Source organism: Mustela erminea, chromosome 10 (genome assembly GCF_009829155.1).
Source record: "Mustela erminea isolate mMusErm1 chromosome 10, mMusErm1.Pri, whole genome shotgun sequence".
Lineage (NCBI taxonomy): Eukaryota > Metazoa > Chordata > Mammalia > Carnivora > Mustelidae > Mustela > Mustela erminea.
In genome coordinates, this window is record NC_045623.1 from 6553829 (window position 1) to 6579169 (window position 25341).

Genomic DNA, 25341 nt, shown 5'->3' on the forward strand with positions numbered 1-25341 from the left:
AGCAAGCTGCTAGATCACTGTAGAATGGAGTTTCCTTGACTATGAAATAAGGATTAGGCTAGATGCCAAGGTCCTCTTCAGCACTAATATTATTCTATGACTTGGGGACGTTTAAGTGGCACATAATAGGCAGGGAATCTATAGGGCATGAATTAGAAATTGTACAACCGCACTGCTGTGCTCTAAACAACAGGCCCCATGATGATTATGACCCTCAGGGATGAACGAATGAATGGATTAGTCCTACCTTATCAGTTTGTTCTCCAAGCATCTTCTGAAAAATGCCATGAAAAACAGAGTGAGCACCTGGGTGGCTCAGTCAGCTAAGCGTCTGCAGTAGGCTAAGGTCATGATCCCAGGATGCTGGGATCAAACCCTGTGTCAGGCTCCCTGCTCAGCGGGGAGTCTGCTTTTCCCTCTCCTCCCCACCTGTGCGCTCTCTCTATCTCTGTCTCTCTCTTAAATAAATAAATAATATATTAAAAAAAAACCCACAGTGGTCAGTCTCACCAATGAATCAGCTATATACCACTTCTGTAAAGTTAACAAAACAGCTGAGATTTCTAAAAGTGCTATTCCATGATTTAGGGATTCATGCAGCTAAGAGAGAGCTGAGTGGAAGCAAAGGGGCCCCAGTATACATCATCTTCCCTCAGGGATTCTTCTGGTTCCACACGCAGCAGTGAAGCATCATGGGTAGTAGGACATTCTTCAAAATGTTCCAGTCAATGGAAAAGAGCAATACCTGTCATACACCGGGAGATTTTCACTTGTGACTCAATGGCTAATAATGGGCATTATTACACGGAATTAAGACCAGATTTAAATAATCTGAATGATCACCATTAACCAATATTGAGTTTTCTCTTAAGAATTTGAACCAATAATGCACGGAGCTTGGGATGTGGATCAGGAAGCCCTAAAGCAGCACAAATGCCTTCGTTGCAGCGAGCTGAACTCCCTTGCCTATGGGGACCTCCCGATGGGCAGGCTCTCCTCCTCTGGGTGGTGTCCTACCTGATGTGGGCCACAGAGGAGAATCCTGCTTCCTCAATTTGAGCCTTTAGCTCTTTCAGTTCCCCCTCAGCTCTCCTCTTCTCCTCTAAGTGTTGGTGGATCTCGGCCCTCAGGTGGAGCATTTCCTCCTGAAGACCCCTGTTATTGTCCCCTCCTGCTGAGGAAGGAGGAGGAAGACATACATTTTGGGTCTCCACAGCTGCCAGGCTTTTCTCCAAGGCCACCTTGATGAGCTGAAAGAAAATCATAATTTAAAGAAGTTAGGTCATGAGAGATGATCCAAGAGGAACATCAGATTGCAAAGGCAGCCATTAATGGGAGCAAAAAAGCCCTAAAATGAGCTCTCCCTAAGGACTTTCTCAGCCATAAGCACCCTCGAGACTGGTCTGGATGGGGAGGACACAAGACAGCCAGCGTTCAGAACTGCTGCCATGGGGAGGAAGAGCCGCATCCAAATATAGGTGAGAAAAAAACACAAGCCCATCATAAATAAAAACCCAATGTTATTGTTCATTGAGGTTTACACAGGACCAGAGTGTAGATGCTGATTTCTTCTCTCCCTGGGGAACCAAGTCTCCTGAGAGGCTTCTTACAAGACAAGAAACTTCCTTCACGCCACAATATCCAAGTCCTTGACTATAGAGATCTCAGCTTGAGACACCAGCTCTCAGAGCCTAAGGCCAAGCCTGCACCTCATGCCCTAAAAAGAAAGACTGAGACAGGAGGCACTCAGCCACAGGTAAAACAGCAGCTTAATTTCACTGCTGGCAGGAGAATCACACCCCATAACTACGGAGAAGTTAAAGTGAGGCCACCTGCCCACTTGCTTATCACTCTTGCGCTGATGCTGACAGGCAAACTCTCTCTACAAATCTAAGCACCTGAGGAGAAAACAAGGTGGAAACAACTTCCCAACACCTTTCTATGTTCCGTGGATACTCCTGAAGTTACTCTTCAGTGCGTCAACTCAAGCAGATCGTGTAGCTTTTCCTCAAAGAATTGTTTAAAGACTTTCTTATTGTTCATTTTGGGTTCCTCTCCAGTTTCCCCCACACTCGTAAAAATATAGAAACCAAAACCTGAGTATGACAACCCACTACCATGTATGACTAAGTATTTTTGTGCAAGGGTTTCTTGTCCATCCATCCAATATTAATCTTAATACATCCCAATGTTATGTTGCTTCTTTCTCCTCTCGGCGACTGCACTTTGGGGTTCTACTTAGCTTCAGGTCTATGTTGACCTCCCAATTTCCCACCTCTGTGCCACAGCTATTTTGGGCTCATGCTGTTTCTTCTATCTGTATTAACAGTGTGGCTTGTACTTGTCGCTGGTAAATTTGTTCTGGCTATCCAGAATCATTTCTCAATGATCAAAGTCTTCAAAATATTTTATGTGCATCTTCATAAATCAAGTAGTAGCCACTTTATTGGGCATGATTTGTAGAATTAATTACATGCTTTATACCTTCATTCAGGTCACAAATATATAGAATAGAACAGGGCCCGAGCTGCTTAAATGGAACAATGACTGACAGAGCTGCTTGGCCTGGCACAAAGCCACAGACTTCTGCTCATAATGGAGCTTGGTAAGACCTAGGCTACATGGGTGGAGTCAGTTCACAGCATGAATTTGCCAGTAGCACAGCCGTTGAGGTTGCAAAGAAAGAGAATGAAGAAAGATGAATAGACACAGCTGCTCATTTGCCAGGCCTTCCTCGGGTTCTGAGCCTGACTTTTGCCTCTCTTGTTCTCCTACCGGGCTCAGTTAGGTTGGTCTATCTCCATATGTGCCACCAAGCACTTGGGACAAAATAAAGGGGGACTGGATAAAACGACTTTTGAATATTTAAGACCTCAACCCCTCATTTAAACTATGAGATGTTACCTTTCTATATAAGCCCTTTTCAACGAACTTAACTAAAATAAACATAGGCAGGGCACCTGGGGGGCGCAGTCAGTTAAGCATCTGCCTTCAGCCTCAGGTCTTGATCTCAGTGTCCTGGGACTGACTCCCACATTGGGCTTCCTGCTCAGTGAGGAGTCTGCTTCCCCCTCTTCCCCTATCCCTGCTTGTGCTCTCTCTCTCTCAAATAAATAAATAAAACCTTTAAAAGATAAATAAATAAACACTATCCTCAGCTTTGAATATGGGCACTTTATTCTTCGCTAAAACCTAAGTGTTCTTTCTCTTTAAAAATAACAACTCACTTTGGGGCTTCTGGGTGGTTCAGTCAGTCAAGTGTCTGCCTTCGGCTCAGGTCATGATCCCAGGGTCCGGGGATCGAGCTCCGTGTTGGGCTCCCTGCCTAGCAGGGAGTCTGATTGTCCCTCTCCCCCTACCCCCTGCTTGTGCTCTCTTTCTCAAATAAATAAATCTTTTTTTAAAAAGTCTCATTTTAATAATATCTTTTTTTCTAAGTGGGCTCCGTACCCAGGGAGGAGCACAACATGGGGCCTGAACTCATGACCTGGAGATCAAGACCTCAGCTAAGATCAAGACTGGATGCCCAAGTAACTGACTGAGCCACCCAGGTGTCCCATCTATACCTATCTATTTTTAAACTGCCTTCTGAATGCATGTTATCTTTCACTGATTTAAATACACCTAGTTTCTTTAAAAATAAAAAAGAACCACAGAATGTCAATACCAGAAAGGACCTGAAGGTACACCTGGTCTAATTTCCCACTTTAAAATTAGAAAATAGAGCTATGATTTGTTTCCCAGCTAATTTGGGTTCTGTGTCAGAGGAAGCTTACTTTAGGTTAACTTATCTTTAAAATTGAAATGTAAATGCATGAAAAATGACTCCGAATCTAGCTTTTTAATCAGTTTTTCTTGCTCATCTATGGAAAGTTGACATTTCTATAAATTTTCCCAAATAAAACGCCAGGGCTTTCAGTATGTGTGGTGTTAGTATGAATCCTTTAGGTCTATTGTTAATCATATCTCGTACAGAATCCTCCCCACTGGCCAGTTCCTAATTCATTTGTTCTATTGCTTCCATGGTATAATTAAACCTCTTTTGTGTGTGCTGGGTTTCCTTTTACCCTACAGAAATTCATATGCAAGTCTGATCTCCTGTTTGAATCACGTTGTTTTGTTTTTACCCTATGACATATGTTTCACAATGTAAATCAGTTCTCACACATGTGAAAGGCATTAATGATTTTTTTCAAATTCTTCACATGACGTCTACTGATTTTTTTCTCCTTCATTGCATTTGATACTTGATAACTTTTTTCTGTTGCACACATTCAAATGAAGAAAGTCAATGCTTGATTCATTTCACAGGCATTTCCTAGTTATTTATTAGAGACCTTACATTTGCTTGAGAATGGGATTTTGTGGGAGATACCTGGAGAAAATTACCAACATAGCCAGACCTGAGACTTCCAGATGTGAATGAGTCTAAAAATAAGGATGAAGCAACTTGTTTTGGCCAAAAGATAGCTCTTGCCTTGGAAGGAACACAATGTGGGATGTGTTTGTTAGGGGAAGTCTGTGTATACCGGAGGTAGAAAGGTAGCTTGGTGTTGAATAAAGTTTACCTTCCAAGGATGTGGCGAAGAGGAACTCAGAGCCTAACTGTAAGAGACTATTTCACCGGAAACCAGCAAACACAGTTTTGAGAATCTGGACACAACAGTTATGGCAAAACAAGCTTTATTTATTTGGCAGCCAGACAGTCACGCCCTCAAACTCCAGAAAAGCTGAAGTGAATTTACAATGATTTCATACACCAAGGTTCCTCCTACCCAAAACTAGACATTGATTTTCAAGGAAAGGTGATGGAAAGAAAATTATGCTTACCCAAGATATCTCCATCCAACAGGTATATAAATTTGTCTATCATGAGCCCTATCCAAAGGCTAACAATATAAGTATCTCTGCCAAATAATAGGGCAGCCATTGCAAGGGAAATACACTTGCCCTAATGCAAAATGTTTAGTCCAGGGTTGAACTGGCCTTCTCAAAATGTGATCTGGTTATTTGCCCCATACTAGGCTATAGGAAGGAAGTTTGAGGAAGGAATAACTTTACAAACCAGTTTGCCTACAACTGAGAACTAGAGCGAAGGGCTCACATGACTACTCATAGTTAAGATCGTGTCAATCAGAATCTGGCTGTCTTCGCATCTGTATCTCTTGTTCACTTTTTCTGGAGCTAATCCTGTCCACAGCAGCAATAACCACATGACCAGCTGATACCCCAATCTAAATCTTAGAATGGACATTTGCTTATCTTGTAGATCCCTCTCTTCTTCTCAGAGCCCCTCAGGGACTTTAAGGAGTGAGAGGCAGAGGGATCTGTCCAGAGAGGCAATACTGTACATAATTAAAGTCACAAGCATTGGTTAGGAGAAGTTAGAAGAAGATGTTCAAGCAAAAGGAGAAGTGGAATTCATGCAAGAATTTAAGGGAGAAGTAAGGGTCAGGTACGGCTAGAGCAACAAAAAGGGGATCTTGGTAGAAGGGGAAGAAATGGTGTTGAGGGCATGAGGTATCCCAGACAGCTAACTACTCATGTCCTCAAGAGCCAAAGACTATGCCATGTCCAGTGAGATTTGAGGAATGCTCATGTAGGTTCTTTTTGTTGGTCTCCTCTTTTTCTTATACAGGAGGTATAGAGGCAGACCCAGAGCACCTCACTTTCCCAGCAGTTTCTCTAATAGCTCCAAGGAAGCTATCCCTGGAAAATCCCAGCTACTTCTGCAGAAGGACAGATAACAAATGATCTACTTTCTCCTTAATAACTCAGAGATTCACAGGCACAGTCCATGTAGGAGGTGTGATTGCTAAGTGTCACTGGGCAAGGTAGAGACACACAGGAGTGACAGTGAGTGCACTGGGATCACTGTCAGTGACTTAATCTCTCAGATCCAAGGCATTCAACTCTTGAGCTTGCGAACTGCTGGTTGTACCTTCAGTGATGGCTGGTATGAACAGTATTTCAGCCCTGGGTACCAAGTTCTGAGTTTGATAGGGGCTTGCTCTTGAAGTGTCACCTGCTGGTCACTGATGTGTCCCAACCTGGGTGGTCTGTCAGGTTATCCAACAGACTTCTCTTGTGTAACGAGATTTCACCAAGACAGATCCCTGCTTTGGAAGCATTTCCGATCCCCTTGGAGGTTCTCAGCACTTTCCTGAAGTGGATCTTAGGCCTGCTACCTCCCCCAGCAGCCCTCCGATGAATTCCTGTCTTCGGTGGTGTGTTTCAGTTACAAAAACCCAAGAGCAGAACTGTCCATGGTCTTGTTGTAAGTAAACATCCTTCTGAAGCTAGAGCTATAGGTGGTACATAGGGGCAAAGGTGGGAAGGAGGAGCAAGAGATAGAAGGAGTGGGGGAGAAAAGGTGGATTGGAGAGAAAAGTGGAGTGAGGATCGGGGTTGGCTGGCAACGTGGCTGGGAAGCTCAGGGAGGGCGGAAAGAAGTCTGGGAAGTGGTTTTTATAAAAAGATATCTTCTTACTCTAGGCTTACATGGGCTGCAGGAGACTACCAGACCCCAAAGGGCTATGAGCCTGCCACCCTGGGAACCCAGAACTTGACTTGGACTTACTTGCTGGCTACTGTGTGCAGCTTCCTCCTCGATGCTGTCTGTGAACTCAGTGCTAGCGTCTTCAGTATCATCCCCTGCGGCTGCACCTGGAAGTGAGTCCAGAAGAGAAAGGTGATTTCCTTCACAGGTGGCTTTCAGACAGCAGCTAAAATTACACTTTTTGCCATCTGCCTCTGATTTCTTCCTTTCCCCATATGCATGGACCCCTGGCCAGCAGGGCTGAAGGCAGAACCACTGTACCAAATCTGCAGAAAAGACTTATATCACTGATATTTTCTAATATTTAAGCTTAAGCCTTAAAACATTCACTGACTTTGACTGCACAGACCTGTACCTAAAGAGTGGGCTGTTAGATAGAGTGGCTACCCCCTCACCAATTTCCAGAAAGCCTGAACTATTTCCTGTCCTGTCAGCCTGGCTATGTAACAACTTTGTCTTTTGAAACATGGGCCCAACATGACTAACTTTTTCCCCACCATCAAGTACTGAGAGGGTCCCTGATCAAGGGAGACCTGCTTTTCTCATCCTTTTCCATCTCTGGGATGATGGAGTGACCATATCTCTGAGGAACACCCCTCTAGGGGCTGTGTATTCTACAGAAGCTCAGGACCAGTCAAAACTCAAGGTACAGAATAGTTTTAGTGTTTCCTAATTCCTTCCTTTATCCCCCCCTTCTCTCTCAAACTCTTGGTCAATGCCTCCAGCATCTTTTGCCTGAAGGGTTTCTTACACTTCCAAGTGAGTTTTAATACATTCTTTTGTTTCTTAAAGATGGACAGAGTCATCTGAGGACACAAACATCTGTGTCTTGCACAGAGGGACAATAGCTGCAGTTTGTGGTCTGGGCAAAGATCTGAGACACTGTTGACTAATAGAACTTTTTGTAATTCTATGCATGTGCTGCCCAATACAGTAGACACATGTGGTTACTGAGCACTCAAAATGGGCTAAGGCGATTGAGGAACTGATTCTTTTATTTAATTCAAATTTAAATTCAGCTAGGCACACAGGGCTCATGGCCACCATATTGGACAGAACAAAGCTGGGGCATTTCTTCCTCTCCATATCTGTTATAATAAAAGACTGTCCATCCAATTTTAGATTAAGACCTGTGGCCCACATTACTGATTTCTTCTGAAGTTGGGGGAATTTATGATGGTTAATTCATTTTAACACCAAAGAAAATCTACCATGACACTCCCCATGTCTACAGAACAGGTCTTATAGAAACTGCCTAAGTTAGAGAAACCTGAGATGGCAATCTGATTCTGGCCTCAGCAACCAACCTATTAAAACTATTATGGCCACCGAGTAACCTGTGCCTGAAAGAGATTAGGTGGTTTGTCCACGGTTACACAGATGGTCCTGACAAGAGCTGTGCCAAGAAGTCAGGTCTCTGGACTTTCAGAGAGAGGCAACTCACTGCTCCTTCTGGTGACAAATCATTTCTTTATCTTTGCTTCTTCCTCCAAGAACAAAGAACCTGCTCCTGAGCTCAGACATCCATGGATAAATAATGAGCATCCACTATCCTCTCTTCAGATAAGGTGAACAGGACCATCTCACACCTTCATTCCATCCCTTGTCATCTGCAAGTTCATGCCAGAGCATTTGCAATGACCCAGGCCAATCTAATTAAAGTACTAGAAGGTAGTAAGTATGTTGCCCTAACAACCTAATTTTATGACTCATTCCATGAATGTTGTATTAACGTTGGACCAAGTTTCTGTGCCCTGTTCAATAATGTCCTACCTATAAGAGGTAACTCCATCACTCAGATTGTTAGGGATTCCTTGGCAGACATTGTACAAGAGGGATTTCCAATACTGACTCTTTCAAACCAGCCCCAGAACCATCTCATTCACAATAGTAGCTGCAGAGAGATGGATGAACAGACTCCCTATGCTTTGGCAACTCACTGAAATCCAGGATGCTAATTCACTTGTGGATATCCATATCTTACTATACTTATTTTGGAAAATCATTCCCTGTACAACAGTAGAGATCAGAATCTTGTATTTTTTCTTTGTAAAGGAAATGAATGTCCCACTCAATGACAGATTAAGAAAACATGGTTCTCACATTGTTTCTCCTCTGAGTTTCGGGCTAGAGAATGTTCCTGTGGTTGAAGAAAGCTCAGCTGGATGAGTTGAACTCATCTCCATTATTATTCTTGGGGGCTTCTGTGGCCACGCTGCCCCACATCCCAGGGGGATTCCTGGGCTTAGGTTCCAGGAGTAAGGTTGAGGGACGATTGGAAAAAGTGACTGTCACTGGTCTTGAAGGCTTTCATCTCACATGTTCTGTCCTCCACTTACCTTTGTTGGCCTTTCTGATGCCTTGCCTGTATTTTTAGATAATTTTCTCTCTGTAATTCACTCAGGGGCACAATACTACGGTTTTGACTTCATCAGGAGTTAAATGGTGACAAAGTAAGCATGCCCATTTAATCCCAGCATTCTACTACATAGAAGTTTTGCTTTCCTTATTTATTTTTAGCTAGTTTAGTCTGGTGTAGTTCCTTTAGAATAGCTTCAACAGTTGCTCAGCCTTTTACCAATTTGAATTAGAATGCTGAAGGCTGTGGGGAGAGGGAGTTAGAATAAAGGTGAAAAAGTTTTATAAAAAAAAATTGAAATGAGTAAGTTGTTCCACATAAAACCCTGTAGGTTTACACTAGACACCTTTGTTACCATTTTTTTTTAATCAATGACAATAATTTTTCTTTTTTGAGGGAATATCCTTTCCTAAGCTTTTACAAGGCAACAAAATGCTATCTTCTGAACTAACTGGTGATGTTCTAAATTTCTGATGTAAATCTACTATACTTTATATTGGTGCACCTACTGCTTATTATTTGAGATACTCTGAAAAGTGAGAGTCTGTCGCTTCAAATTTAACTTTCTTCTCCAGGTTTTATATCCAGGTTAAGTTTTACACGTTAGAAGAAATTTCATTAAACTTTTTTTTTTTTTTTGAGGCTTTGATGGCGGTTCCCAAATTGTGGTTCGTGCAAATTTCTACACTCAGACCCATATATGTAATGGAGGGCGTGCCCCAAACTCCCTTTTAGATTTAGAAAATTATTCTCCACCAGCTGACTTGATAAAGTACACAGAAATAAAATATCATAAATCCTTCTGTGAAAATCTAAGTGTCATGCACATGTAATTCTTTTAATCATTGGAACAGAAATGGATGGTTTTGTGGAGATTTTTAAATTGAGGATGGCATTAATTATTAAGAATATGGACCCTGAAGCCCAACTGTCTGGGTTTGGTTTCTGCTTCTATCATTAGTTCTGTGACCTTAGGCAAGCCACAACCTTTCTGTAACTCCGTTTCCTTACTTACTAAGTAGGGGAAACAGTGATATCCACGCCATAGAGTCATTCACTAGTGAACTTCAAAGGATTTGTTGTGTTTGAAGTGCTTAGAACAGTGTTTGGCAAACAGTGTATATGCATTAAATATTGCCTTTAAGCATTATTATCATTAGTAAACTGACATGGTCTGTGGGCTGAAAAAAGGTGGCCATGGAACCTAAGTGTAATCTGCAGAGATAAATTTTATACTTAATGTTATAACTGGATGATCTTGATTGCACTTATCTGCACTTCCTTACTTATAAATTTCTGTTTCCCCCAACAGGAGGCTTGAAATAATACTTTTGGTCTCTCTCCTTCACAGAACAGTTGAAAAAACAGAGTTGTCAGTAAAGTAGGATGAATTCCTTTGGACAGGTGCTTTTACAAATAGGATTCATCATCATTACATTATAACTGCCTTAAAACTCCATCATGTATGAATAAGCCTTAGAGGAAAAATCATAGACTGTTAATTCTTCAGTAATGAGCCCGAACTGGGTTATGACAAGACCATTTTCTCTAAATTCTACTCTACAGTCATTATTGTTTCCCCTTTAAGCTATTTATATTCAACCCACAGAAGAGGAGTGGTATTTCCCATATAGTTACTCAGAACGTAGCAGAAATCCTATTTGACTAATTTTGAAAGGGGATTCAAAGAACAAAAACTGTACAGCATGAGTAAGCATGTGGTGCCAAGCCCCTAGCTGGTCTTCCCTCAGCACCAGGCTCTTGTACCAGATACTCTGGGACATCTCCCCTTCACTCTTAGGCACCTGTATTATGAGAACTCTTCCATGTTCACGTCATGAGCCAACTAACTATCCCTGACTTAAGTATGATGATACTGTATGACAGAATCCAGCAGAAAAGGTCTCCTGTCAAACTCAGCATCCATTCCCTTCAGGACCATAAAAGAACTTTAAGGTTTCACATAGTCCTCCATAAGCTTCTGCTGAGAAGTAGAAGTCTTCCACTAGATAGAGTCTGCTCATGGGACAGAAGTAGCTAGGAAAGAAAACTGGTGTCTGCGGCCGAGCCCCTGCTGTCTGCTGAGCCCCTTTATGGTGTAGCTTGGTCTATAGAGGGAAACACCTCTCAAGCAGCTTCCTAGCTTGTACTTTATTCAGAAAGCAGTTTTCCAGGGGACTTATAATTCTGTAACGTCAAGGAGTTCCTCCTGCTCATGGTTTCTTTTCTTTTCTTCAAAGAACACAAGCAGCAGGCCTTTCCAAGAACATTTAGGGGAGAGCACCATCCACCATTAAACGTTGACTCCTCACACCTCCATCCTGCTTACTACTGCTCTCCTTCAGCAAGGAGAACAAGAAAGAGTTTTTAAGGTAAGGGAGTTCATTTCACATTTTGGGGGAAAGAGTAATGCTGTTTCTTTAGTCTCACTTCCTTGAGAGAAGAACAATCCAGGTTTCTTCCTTTTCCCTCCTCTAGTTAAATAAATCACAAAAGCATCACTCATTCCAGAGCCTTAACTTTGACTTGGATTTTTAGTACTGATTCTCCTATAAGGAAACAAACAAAAAAGACATGAGTTTTCTCTACTTCTCTTCTCATCCACCTTTTCAAGAATGAAACCAAATGGTTATTGTTTGGCCTTTGATACTTTTATTGGATCAGTAACAATTTCCTGTGTCTCAACTAAAGTAGCTGAAATTCTAACACTTATGTATTAAAAAGAACACTCTCCACTTCAGCACAAATGTTAACACAGTTTAACATTGAGAGAAACGAATTTCCAGAGGAAAATATACAGCTTATTTGGGTGGGAAAATGGTCCTATAAATAATCTAACACCAAGTTATTGGACATTTAACATGTCACTTCCTTCTTCATTTAAACTGTTATGAAATTGCTTTACTTTTTCTCAACAGCCCTACAATGAAAATTTTGATGAAAGTAAAACTGCTTTTATTATCAAACTGAATACTTCATCGAAACAGAAATTCATGACTTTTAGGACATACTTGTACACACACATGCCTCTAAAGTTTACAGACTGAGAGGTTGGTATTTTAGAGCAATGGTTTTGGTAATTGCAAAAGGAAGCACTACAGACTTATGTTATAGACTAAAAGCAAAGCTACATGCATGCGCTAGACAATTATGAGTTTTTAAAGGGAACAACGAAACCAATTTAGCTCATCTACTTAACACCCCTGTTCTTTGAATTATTTTCTATCTAAGATTTTCTTGCCGAACTTCCAGTTATATCCTTCTAGCTTTGGCAAAAGGAAAACAGTATGATAAATAAAAAAGTTTATTTCTGAAAAAAAAAAGTTTATTTCTGGAATTTGACATTAAACAATGTAAAGGGAAAGTAATGCAAAAAGAATCAGTACATCACTTTGTAAGTTTAATCATTCTTTTTTGAAAACTGTTAAAATTCATATTGTCAGCTTTACATGTTGTTTCCCTTCCACTTCTCATCCTCTACTGGAAGCAAATTACAATGTAAATTTTTTATTTGGGAAATTCGGCCTGGCTCATGTGATTACATATAAAGAAGTTGAGGACTTACCTTTTGTCAATACTCAAACTACTTAAAAGCAACATTCCTGTCTTCTAATTATAATAAAGTTGTTCAACGAAGTTATTTCTCTAAATGTCTAGTGAGAAGATGTCTTAAATCTATATTCCAAAATGTTGTAAGACTCAAAAACTATTAACCTACAGAAATCACTCTGATATATTGTCCCACTCACTCATTCCTTCTAATTTTTATTACCAGGTTGCTTCATATAAGCTCCATATTCCTAGCTACTCTTCCTACAGTACCGATGGTTCTTCATGACCAAAGGGAGAAAAAAGCTCTCTAAATTTTAACCTTAAAAGAGAAAATATTCTACATGTTCAGGTCTCAAATGATGTTAGTTTCTGAAAAAGAAAGCCAATTTCATTTAATCTGCCTGTAGTACTATTTCTACAAGGCAAGATGGAAAGGGGACTGTCAGGGCATGGGTTCCTACCATTTCTTCCTAGTTTCATGGGACCGATTGTCACATTTCCCTGCAGGGCACTGGCTCCAGACCTGTAGAATTACTACTGAGGCCCTAGTTGAAGAGGCAACTTGAGTTTTTCAGGGACATCAAACTTATATTTTTCATATTAAAAGACCATGAGGTGAGCCTGGACATCTCAGTCAGTTGGGTATCTGCCTTCAGCTCAGGTCATGAACCCAGAGCCCTGGAATCAAGCTCAAGTTGAGTCAGGTTCCCTGCTCAGTGGGGAGTCTGCTTCTCCCACCCCCATCCCCCTGACTTGTGCTCTTTCTCAAATAAATAAAAATAAAAATCTTCCAAAAATTTAAATAAATAAAGGACCACGGAACCAGAAAAAAACAACCTTATCCTAACAAACAGGAACTAGGGTTTGCTAATACCAGCTGCCCAAGGAAAGCTAAGGAACTGAAATATTGTCCCTTTAAGGTTTATAGTCCAAAGGGAAGTGACCGTAGGTAAGTCAACTTTTATTCCTCAATGAAAAGAGCAATTTTTGGTATAGTCTGATCTGTTTCTCCTTTCCCTGATCAGAGAATCCTAGATCAAACTGGAAGAGAGACAGAACTAACATCAATTTTCTTACTGTTTTGAATCTGTGAACCAAACTTCCCAGACCCACATACCAAATTAGCATAAATAAGCATCAAAGTGGAAGGTCTTTTAGGTTTAGGAAAGGTCTTTTATCTGTCCCAGACATCTCAGGTATAAACTGTGCAAGGAGAATATACTGAAGAGCCCTCCAGGAAACTTGTTGTGGCTAGGATCTAATATCCTGGAAAGGTCACAATTCTCTTCATCTTTATAGCTCTCTTACTGTATATAAAATGACACTGACAAATCTTTTTAAACTATGAAAAAGGAAGTAGAGGTACCAAAAATATGCTGCTGTCCGCAGTAAATGGAGAAGCAGGTATGGGTGAGATTCAGGATAAGAGCACACCTACCAAAGCAAAAGGCTGACCAATATTAAAATAGCCAAGTGGTTCCTTTCCAAAATAATAACTTGGCTAAATAGCTTACAAGAAAACAACAGAAAAACGTTGACTTTTACTAGGCACTAATAATCATCAGACTTCTGCAACAGAAAAGCGTTTAAGGGAAATATCGATCAAAAGGACTTCCGTTTCACTCTTCAAATAAATGTTCCTGGAGGTCCTTTTCAACTCTTCAGCTCTAAGAATTATAGCCTTCATCTCCCCTGACTCTTACAACCATTGCTTTGTATATTTGCTATGATTCAAAAAGGAAATATAAGTAAAAACAAATCTATCAATATGGATTTTTATCAATTTAAGTTCTGTGCTTCTAATTAATCATGACCTAGGTTTAACTCATTCATTTCAAGATGATTTTCTTTTTTAAATTCAAACACAAGGTTCTACAAGCCCATGATGCTTTCTCTAAAATTATTGTAAGGCTGAAAAATGCCTGATGAAGGTAGAATAATCCAGTAAGAGAAAGGGTCTGTGCTCCTGGAGAGAGAACGGAATCATACTGTATCATGGTAAGTAGAATTCCATGAATGATGTGGCCAATGACAGCATCATCTATATGTGGGTTTACAGAAGAAAATTCATCAGAGCAGAGTTCTCTAATAAGATGCCAAATCATCCTACAAAATTTTTAGACTAGCAAACTCTCTCAGGTAAGCACGGTTGGCAAGCCTCATTCTAGGACGTTAGCAGCAGATTTTAGTCACATCTAGAGTATCAGGATCAACCGCTTAGTTTATCCTTTGCCACAAAAATCACTTAATTATTTAAAATGTTTCCCAAGGACCAATATTAAGGGTGAGTAACTGTAGCACAAGTTAGTCTGTCTCTTCAGGATCCAAATTAGAATCAGAATTCACTTCCTTTTTCCCACTAATCTATTTGAATCATTTTTCAATAGGAAGTTGGTTTTCTCAATATTCATCCAGCCACCTTAGTATTTCTAACACTTAGTAACAGTCCAAGATAACAAGGGAAATTCCTACTCCTGGAGGATGATAGGCAGTAATTAGAAATTACTGTAATCACTATAAGCCAGTAGAACCCAAGAATCACCCACAGTTGAATCTTAACAAGACACTTAGAAAGCTTCCTTGGTCTATTAGCAAAATTAAGGAAAAACACTTCCTAAATGTCTTATAATCATATGGCAGACTAGTCTTTGTTGGGTTGACATTTTTGTAAGTTCAATTACCCCCTCTTTCCTTCTAGAAAATTACAGAAAGTTTTGTGCAGGAAAAGGTCTCTAAAGATTAGAAGACTAGGAAAGTGGGTGGTTCTGCTTACACTTCCTGTTGCTTCCTTAAATGACTCCCCACCCTAAAGGCCAAGAAAAGTGGAAAGCATCTCATTAAGAGGAAGGCTTACAGTTATCAATCTTTTGCAAACTATTTCATCAGAAAATCCCAGGGTGTTTCTCCAGTAGAACATTTTCTTCCCTGCCCACTTTGGTTTGACTGATGTTCTATCTGTTGTTACAGGCACGGCTAAGGTTACAGAAAGCTAGACAGAATTTAGAATGTAAGGCAACCCATGTCAACACATGAATGTGAAAGAAATTAAAGAGTCATGTGAATAATGGAGGGAAAACAGAAAACTCATAGTGTGCCCCCTCGTTGAGAAAGAGTACTCTGTCACCTTTATGGTGCTGGAGAGCCTCACTCCCTGTCCACTGAAGTCCATGTTAAAAACCTGAAATCTCAGCTTCTAATCTAGGAAATTTATAACCAACAGAAATATGAAACCTCATGGTGTTGAACCTGCGAAGCTCCAAAGTAATCCTGACTACTTTTTATGCTCTTGACATTTAAGCAAGCAGAAACGCAAGCTCCAGAGCACCCTTCCTCATGCCTGTCATGCTGCTGTAAGAAAGCACTCAATGACCGAAACCTATGAACCCAGTCGACAGTTCTTTCTAAACTACTCTAACAACACTTCAAAGCCTATTACTTATGTTAATGGAGTAATGTTTAAGCAGTAAAACATGAAAAAACATAGGACTCCATCTCGTGCCACTACCAAATCTCTAGCTGCAATAAGTAATTTGGTGAAATGATGAATTTAAAAGGGAGCATTACATTTGAAATGAGCTTTTTACATAAAGAATCATGACTCTGAAATACATGTGGGAAAGCCTCAACCCCTGTTCCCCAAATTCCATGTTTGAAAACTGAAATGAGTTTTTATTGAAATCATGTTCTGACTACATAACACTCTTGGTTTAAAGGAAAAATATTAATGGAATTTAATCTGCACCTAATCTAATTTCACTATCACTGTTATTCAACTGTCACCTCTGGAACACTCTCAGAGAAGGTTTCCTATAAACACCTGAACTGCCTTTGCCTCCTCTCACTGACTTGACCCTTCTAATACTTGTCGTCCGCTATGGCAAGACTTGGCTTTGATTACTTTCTGATAAGGATTATACCACTTCTGCAAAGTAATTCCTATAAAGACATTTAATCTCTTTCTCTTTCATCCTGAAACTTTTATTTGATTAAAAAAAAAATCATCTCACTCAAAGAGCAGGAGTTGGCTGATGGCAAAAATAATACGCATGCATGCATTTATGACATGATATGGAACATATGAAATGGACGGTGAGAGCAGGGGAGGAATAAACTTTATTGGCCCAGGGGAAGAGATGGGGGAACAAGGAGGGGCCGAGGAAAAGAGTGAATATGGGTGGGAAAACTGAAATGGAATGCTTTAAAAGGTACACATACACTTTGTAACCTCCACCACTCAACTCCAAGATGGTATGTACAGTGCCATTCAGGTAGACTAAAGTGAGTTTCACTCTGTAGTTGATGCTACTTGTAACAGTTCTACCGTTAGCAAGTCATCATTTAATTCGGCCAGAGTCAGACAAAGCTCTTGGGTTAGTGCAAACAAGGTTTTCCATCCTGGGCTGCAGGCTGACCCGCCAGTGCTCAGAAGGCATGCTTGTGACGAACTCGCACACTTTCCAGTTCCCCACCTCCAATGGCAGCCAGGGTCTCCAGCCTGCTTAAGCGCTCCAGGCTTCTTCCAAGAACTTCTTCTAGCCGACCGCGTATCACCTGGGCCCCTTCTAGTTCCACCTGCAGAGTTCGGTCTCTCTCAGAGCTGAGTAAACATGCCACATGGAAGGAAAATGGATTAGCCACCAACTATAATGAATCTACATATACTTCCAAAGAGCCATGAGACTTTCTAAAGGATGCTCTCTAGGACACAAGAAGTAAACACAGTCTGTGTTTGGGCACTGTTATCCTTCACTGCAGATAGATTAGCAAAGCCAGCTCCTTTCTTTAAAGCTTGCCTCTTTATGCTAGATTGTGGGCCAGTATCATGTAAAATTATAGATCCTAGGACTTATGTCTGTATAGTCAACATAGGAGAAATTTCACTTTTTGATGAGTATTAGTTTCTGAAAAAACAAAATCGGAAAAACTAAATACAAACTGAAACATTACTGAGCCAAGTAGGACTGAGCCAAGCACTACTGAAGATCTGTGTTGTCTCATTTGGTAACCAGACTGGACAGAGCTCTGAAAAGGAATCTGGCTCATAGAGACTAAAGATCCAGAGATTCTTTAAAAAGTAATATAATCAACTGGTCCTTATTGTATCTTTCCCCTGCCTTTATTTACCTGAAGTAGAAAGAAAAAGAATGCTTAAACTGAACAATCACCTAGAAGAAAATGAATAGTAAAAAAATAAAAATTAGGAAAAAGCAAAAGGGACAAGGGGAGAAGGCAGAATGCGGGAAAAAAAAAAAAGGAATATAAAATGAACCGGAATGATATAATATATATGACCAAAAATCAAGAAGTACAAGCAAATATATTCACCATGATGGCTATCAGTGATTCTGGGTTGATATCAGCCATCATGATAAATATATTTTCTTCAATGATATTCGGTATCAATACCCTTTATATCCTCACTCTTGGAACAGAACAGCCCTTACCAGGACATGAAGCAGAGGAAGGAAAAGAAAACACTGAGTGTTTACTGTACACAAGGCATTGCTGTAGACACCTGACAAGTCTCATTTGATCAGTGTGTAGCTGTATGAGATAGGCACTATTTCTGACTTAACACTTAAACACTAGGCTCTGAGAGATCCACAAACAACAAATGACAAACTGAGTATTCCTAGTAATTGTCTGATTTTTTTCCCTCCCTGCTTTGAAATCATAAGCATCTGAACCTGAAGAGGAACAGAAGGATAAACACTGCCGTCACTCTCCTACCTCTCTGGATGGGCGTGGAACTTCACCAGACTGCTATAGAGCTGTCTCTCTGCTTGCAGAGCCTCATTGAGCCGACTCCGTTCATCTACCAGCCCTTCGAGCATCAGCAGTAACTGAGGAAACAGCAAAAGCAATATGCAGACAGACATGAGACATGAAGCCACAGCGGATCTCATGTCTGCAGACAGACATGAGACATGAAGCCACAGCGGATCCTGAGAAAGCAGCCAAAGGAACGGACTTGCATGCACTAGGACCAAAAAAGTTCACTCTCTTCTACTTGCTTAAAACTTTCTATTATATTTTACAGTTTTCAAATCAATGGCACATTATCTTTTTTTTTTTTCTAATCTTTAAAACTATAGGGCAGAAGTCAAACATGAGAGCAAGAAGAAGGAGAGAGATGCCAGAAGCACAGGGAAGAGCTGAGAGAAGGGAGTGCAAGGGAAAGGGAGGAAGGGCAGGAGGAGACATAAAGCAGGACTTACTGGTATTCTTCATTCATTCAATAAATATTTACTGAGCACATTCTATGTGCCAGGCTCTATTTTAGGGATAAGTGTACTATGTGTAGTGGGTGGTGGGGACACCATCAATCACAGACCTGTGTCGCAGTGAGCCCTACAATAAGTGCTGTACAGAACATGAGCCATGACGTATCACAACCAGCAGAGAGGTCTTGTAAGTGAACCGCTTGACTTAAAAGCCAGGATTGGAGTGAAACGAGTAGTTTGTGAGAGAGAGGGTAACAGACAGGAGCACAGGCAAGCAGGTCTTTTTTAAAAGTCTGGCACTGAAGAGAGGTCAGCTACAAGGTAGTAGCTAGAAAGGAATTACAAATGTTAGGGGCACTTCTTGCTGAGGCTGACCAAGGCGAGGCAACTTCAGAGCAGAGATTCTCTATGAAGCTCCATTAACAAACCCCTTCAGAGATCACTGAGATTGACAGGTTTTCCACCATTTGTTCCACCATAAAAATGCTTATATTCCAATGACTTACTTGTTGTCTTCGATTTCCTAAAGTCTCTTGACCCTGTGATTCTACTGAAGCGACTTTTTCCCGAAGAAGTAAGACTTCTTGGGTCAGGCGTTCCATAGCTGGTATGTCTTCAGGATCAACCAGTTGCATCTGCAGATCCTAAAAGTCAAGAAAAAAACTAGTAATAAAAATGTGGGGTGCCTGGACGGCTCAGTCAGTGGAGTGTGCGACTCAATCCTGGGGCTGTGGATGGCTATCTAGCAGAGGAGAAAAGGAGCAAATGTCCCTGAAACAGTCTGCTGTACTTGCCAGCAGAATATGGATAAGCCATATGAAACAGTACATTCTTTGTGAAATTTCAGCAATGCCAATATAAGTCAGAAAGAATATGGTGATATTAAGAGGCTCAAACTGACAGTGCATCAAGGAACTAAGGACTGGCCAAAGGGACTCAGGGTATCCAAGTGTCGTTTGAGGATGCCCTACAGGTATTCTGAGCTGTAATCACTTCCAAGGATCTTGAGAAAGCTGGGAAGGACCTTTATGAGGTCTTCTTTAATCTGTATGTTCCTGGTCAGGGACTCCATGTCGGCAGCCTGCACCTGCAGCTCTTCCTCTTGCACGGCCACCATGGACTGTAGTGCAGAAAGTTCCATCTGTGGGGAGAAGAGATCCTGAAAGTCAGTGTGCAGAGGAAGCAACATCTGTCACATTCACATTTTAACCCCGAGGCCAAGGTTCTTCCATGTTGTATCACCATCAGCCTATCATGCAAGTGCCAACTACAAGATGAATAGTGCTCGATCGGGTCAGATCAATAAACCACACGGTGGGTACCAAAGGGTGTTCCATGGGAGTAATGGTAGATTTAAGGATGTCCTCCACTTTAATTAGCACTAGAAAATATTTCATATTTGCTTAATTGATGAGCTTATTATGCTGCTTCAAAAATGAGCAGATGGGTGAATCCTCCCACCAACCCTACAGGATCACTACTCTACTATTCTCCAGTTTACAGAGGAGGTGACTGAGGTGTAGAGAACTTAAGGACCCTGTGCAAAGTCACAGAGCTAGAAAGGGGGAGATCCAGAATGTGAACTCCCCAGGAAGCAGACTCAGAACTCAAGGTTATAATGACTTTCCTGCAGATTCTACAGATCCATATACTCTTTATAGTAAGGGTAAGTTATTTGTAAGTACACATTGTAAGGAACTTTTGGTGGGGGAGGGGGGGTTACTTATTTATCTGTCAGAGAGAGATGGAGGGAGAGCACAAGCAATGGAGAAGTAGGCAGAGGGAGAAGGAAGCTCCCCGCTGAGCAGGGAACAGACGCAGGGCTCAATCCCAGGACCTTGGGATCACGATCTAAGCCGAAGGCAGAAGCTTAACTGACTGAGCCACCCAGGCACCCCCTGTAAGGAACTATCTGGAGATAATTAAAGGAAATAGGTGTGACAAAGAAGAGAGATAACACACAGCTAGTTTAAGGTATAGCCAAGCTTCCTAAAGAAAGTAGCACCTGTTTCTTTAAGATATAAAATGTAAGTTATAAGCAGTAAAAATTTTATTTCGAATTCCACCGATGCTGATAGTTCACTATATGGGCTGGTAATAATTTATAACTACTCAAAGTATTTGATGCTCTGAGCTCCTGCGGCATGTTAGGAAGAAATGCTTCTCCCGTTTCCTTCCAGGTTAAAGGACCTCAGTTAATGTAACTCCTGACCTTTCTCCACTCCCTTTAGCCAGCGCCAGTCAGGGTAAAGGACTTATCTGAATGGTACATTGGGGAAGAATAAACCAGGCATGCTTGACTTAGCTCCAGCTTTCTTTTTGGGAGGCACCTGCCTGCAGCAAGCCTGTTTTTGCCACTGCTTCTCCAAGAGCAGGCTCTTCCTCACCATGTAGAGTGGCTGCCAAGGCCCAGTGTCATCTGTGATTAGGCAGGTAAGTCTACCAATTCTGGGAAATTGGCTAGCAGGCCTGCTGATTCTTGGATTACATTCTCTACTTTATCAGTAATGCAGTCGATAAAATACCAAACTGTCTGCCATGACCTTGTTTTATCTCTCCATTTGTTCAGATCTTGGGTATGGGAAATGAGTGCTATTAGTAGGCCTCTTCAGAGACCTCTATCATTATATAGCCAGGTATTTGCTCCATAGAAGAAAAATTCAAACATGAGGAAGAAAACATTATTATAGCAAGATAAAGGTCTGCAGTCAGGCAGACGTGGGTTTTGGGTTTTAAATCTTGGCATAATCTCCCTATAAGGCATTTAAACTGAGCTACAGTTTCCTCAATTGTAAAACGGAAATAATACCTACCTTTTAACACTATGTGAGAATAAAGAAAATGTATTTAAAAGCACCTGGCAGGCAATTAGTGAATGTTAATTAACTACTACTACCACTACTACTATGACTTCAAGAGAGTAGGAAAAAAAATTTTTTTTTTCTTAAAAAAATCAAGAAAATCGACTTGGCTTTTGGTATACATCTAGTATCAGAGGGCATGTGATAATGTGTGTGTGTACACACACACATTGAACTAAGAGGTTGGTAATTAAGGACACAAAAATAAGCAACACAGCCAAATATAACTCACTCAAAATAACCATTCATAGTCTTATTAATTTTATGATCCCCCAAACAGGACAGAACCAAAAAGTAACACTACTCTGAATAAGTATATATGAGAAAAACAGGAACAGCACATGGAAACCAAAATCTCCTGACATGAATAATCAGATAATGGCTAGGGAGAAATCCCAAAAAAGGAGGGGAGCTAGGGGATTTTTAAAACTGGTATTTGTAAATGCCACACAATTTCATATCCTCAAAACTTGAGGCATATAACAGGAAGCTGGTTGTAAGAAGAAATATAGTAATGAGAAGAGAAATTAAGAGGTACAACAAGATAATTTCACCATGAATATGAACACAGGTTTTATATTCTAGATCTAACTCTGGCTAAGAGGTGGAACAAATCTGAGAAGCCAAGCGACTAGCCAGGTAAACTTCATGCACTTTTGATCCTCCAAAATAGATGCCCTGGCAACATAAAGCTTTTTAGTTTTAGTGGGTAACTCGGTCCCGTGGCCCTAATACTTCTTGCAAACCACAGCTGGACATACAATTGCTGTAAAGGGAGGGAGAGGGAGAAGGGCTTCTGTAAGGCCAAAAGGGCGCTTCTAAGAAAATTCATGAAAACTCTATTGCTAGAAATACAGAATAATGGAAAAATGATCTGCTCCAAGTAATGACCTCTTGGCAAGTATTTTGAGTCACAAAAGACCTGAATTTAAATCTTTGCTTTGGTATATCTTAGTTACATGACAGTTCCCCACCTCCATGGTTTGCTTTCATTTTGTTTTTTTGAGAGAGCATGCATAAGCAGGTGGGGGAGAGGGGAAGAGGAAGAGAGAGAATCTTCAATCTCATACCCTTGAGATGATAAACTGGGCTGAAATCAAGAGTCAGGCACTCATCCGACTGAGCCACCCAGGGACCCCTTCCTACCTCCACGTTTAAAAAAAAAAAAAAATCAGTGTTTCACCTTCTTCAAATATAAAATAGGGCCAATACCATCTAGTTGGCAGAGCTATAAGCTTTAGTGCTAATTTAAGTACTCAGAATAGCACACTGCGTATAGCAAGTACTCAATGAACATTATCGATCATTCCCAAAATTCCTCTGTTCCATGTTTCTAAAGTAATTTCATGGATCTAATGTCATAAGTCCAAGCAGCAATTATACAGTATGCCATTTTTTCACCAGTTCTTTACAATTATTCCAGTCTGCAATGGGCAGAGAAAGCAGCCTTTGCCTTTTCAGCACTTGAAAGTTTAATGGTCTCCATTTACCAAAGAGCATCTTTTGAGAAAATGTATACATAAAGCAATTTCTATTTTTCTCCAGAAAGGAAACTCTGCATCTGGACCTAGATATTACATTTGGACAACTATACTCTTTTAAATATAAACTATTTTGGAAGAAAATAATAGGAATTTTAAAATTAGGGTCACTAGAACACTCACCCGACTTTCTCTTTCTTTTTTAGCCATGAGTTCAAGTTCCTCTTTGGCATTATTCAATTCTTTTTCCAGCCCGGCAACTGTGTCCAAGTCCCCTAAAAATGACCACATAGCACTCATTTTAATCACCCTAACATCGCTGACCTCTGCTGCTTTGTTCCTGTGGAATCTATTCTGAATACACAATCTCATGACAACAAAAATATATGCACAGATTGTTCATTGCAGCATTATTTGTAATAATAAAACACTGAATCAATCAACATGCCTATAAAAAGAAGACTGAATAAGCCACGGTATATCCATGCAATAAGGTACTATATACAACTTTAAGAAAGGATGAGGAAAGTGTTTATGAACTGATATGGAGTAATTTCTAAGAAACATTGTTAAGTAAAACAAGTTGGGTACAAAAGAATACATCTAGTGTAGTCTGTTTTATATTAGGAAAGGGGGAAATAGGAACATACACATACACACCACATATAGACATAGGACTGTTCTCTTACTTTGCAAAAAGAAACACAGGAAGAATAACCTAGAAATTTAATTGGTTGCCTTCAAAGGAGGGGTGAAAACCAAAGAGATATGTTAGGGAAGTTGATGGGTCTTCTGAGCATACTTTTTTATATATTTGAATTTTGAACCACGTTAATGTGTAAAGTTAGTTCAATAACAATGGGGAAGAAAAAGCCTAAAACTGAATATTAACATAAGTAAATGAACCTATATAATAGATAATATAAGCACCCAAAATTTTAAAAAATTAATCCAAATAATTTTTGAACCCACTATTCTAACTGTATACCCTCAGTGGGAGATAGTCTAAAAATTAAAAAAAATTTTTTTAAATCTTAAACATTATTTATAGACTTATTATTGATAGTGGTACTCATGTAGCAATTCTAAACTACTTCTATGTATTATGCAAGTGGGTAAATATTTCATGATAGTGGTAACCAGGTTTCTCAAGGTCAGAAAAAGGGCAGATACAAATACAAAATCAGGCAAAGAAAGAACTTGTGGTGTTAAATTAGAATGAGAGAAATCAGTATCAAATAAAAACACAGACCCCTTACCTCTGTTCACCTAAAAGGGCCTAAAAGCAAATGATACCTGTGGCCAAGAGCCCATCTCATAGCCAGATATTAGTACCTAAATGCCATTACCTACTTAACCAACTTCAAGGAACCAGAGCTCTTTGAAGTAACAGGCAGTTCCAGGGCTGAGGCAGGAAAGGGAAAGGTGATCACAGGACACCTTATTGTAGCAGCAAGTGTGGAAGTGACGAAAAACTGATAACAACATACCGAAAGGACAAAGGAGCAGCTTGAAGGGGCCCCAATTGGCCAAAACTGGGGGTAATTTGGGCATCAAATGAAATAAAGACAGAAACAGACAATAAAATTTTTTTTTAAAAGAATATATTAGAACATGTTGATATTTTAAAAAATGGAGTGGGGGAAAGGGTACCTCTTTATGAAAGAACATGTGCTAATTAATAGACAGGAAGAAATTTTAGAAATATAAATCACTTTTTTAAATGTAATTGCTGCTTCAGGCAAGGCTGACAGGATGCTGGAAGCCCTGGGTGAGTAGCCATGGGGACACAGTCAACCTCTCGGGCTGCTGTGTTGCAGGGAGAAATGGGAGAAATGAGTCTTCGTAATGCAAAGGTCTGGCAGATACGATCTTAACTAAGGAAAACACAAACTGCTATCATATGCTCCTGATGTGGGTGCTGAGAAAGACCTCACCCTTGCAGTCTTGCCAAAAATGCTGAACTTGAATTGAACCATGAGGAAAAAATCAGAGCCAGATTGAAGGTCATTCGCTGGCCCAGAGTCTTCAAAAATGCCAATGTCAAAAAAGACCAAAAAAGGCTAGAAAACTGTCCTAGACTAAAGGGACTAATGAGACATGACAACTAAATGCACACATGGTCCCAGAGGGGGAGACCCAATCATCAGGAACATTCGTGGGACAACAGGAACTCTGGATATGAACTGTACGTCAAGTACGAGGACTATACCAAGGTTCAATTTTCTGAATGTGATAATTGTACTATAGTTATGTAGGAGAAAGCCCTTGCCCTCAGGAAATACAAAATGAAGTATTTAGAGAT

General features: G+C 40.4%; 1 protein-coding gene across 25 annotated transcripts in view; it reads right to left on the bottom strand.

Annotated features, from left to right (window-relative positions):
- Positions 1–25341, bottom strand: part of PDE4DIP (phosphodiesterase 4D interacting protein) — a 217967-nt gene that overhangs the window by 43627 nt on the left and 148999 nt on the right. For 24 of the 25 annotated variants that reach the window (XM_032361283.1, XM_032361304.1, XM_032361302.1 and 21 more), the window contains 7 exons: positions 23220–23311; positions 19719–19835; positions 19201–19338; positions 18201–18313; positions 16940–17067; positions 6581–6666; positions 1018–1250 (listed from right to left, as the gene is read on the bottom strand). In XM_032361283.1, the coding sequence (XP_032217174.1) occupies positions 1018–1250; positions 6581–6666; positions 16940–17067; positions 18201–18313; positions 19201–19338; positions 19719–19835; positions 23220–23311 (907 nt within the window). Of the gene's footprint in view, positions 1–1017; positions 1251–6152; positions 6306–6580; positions 6667–16939; positions 17068–18200; positions 18314–19200; positions 19339–19718; positions 19836–23219; positions 23312–25341 lie in introns of those variants that run through there. The other variant, XM_032361298.1, reaches the window with a different exon arrangement.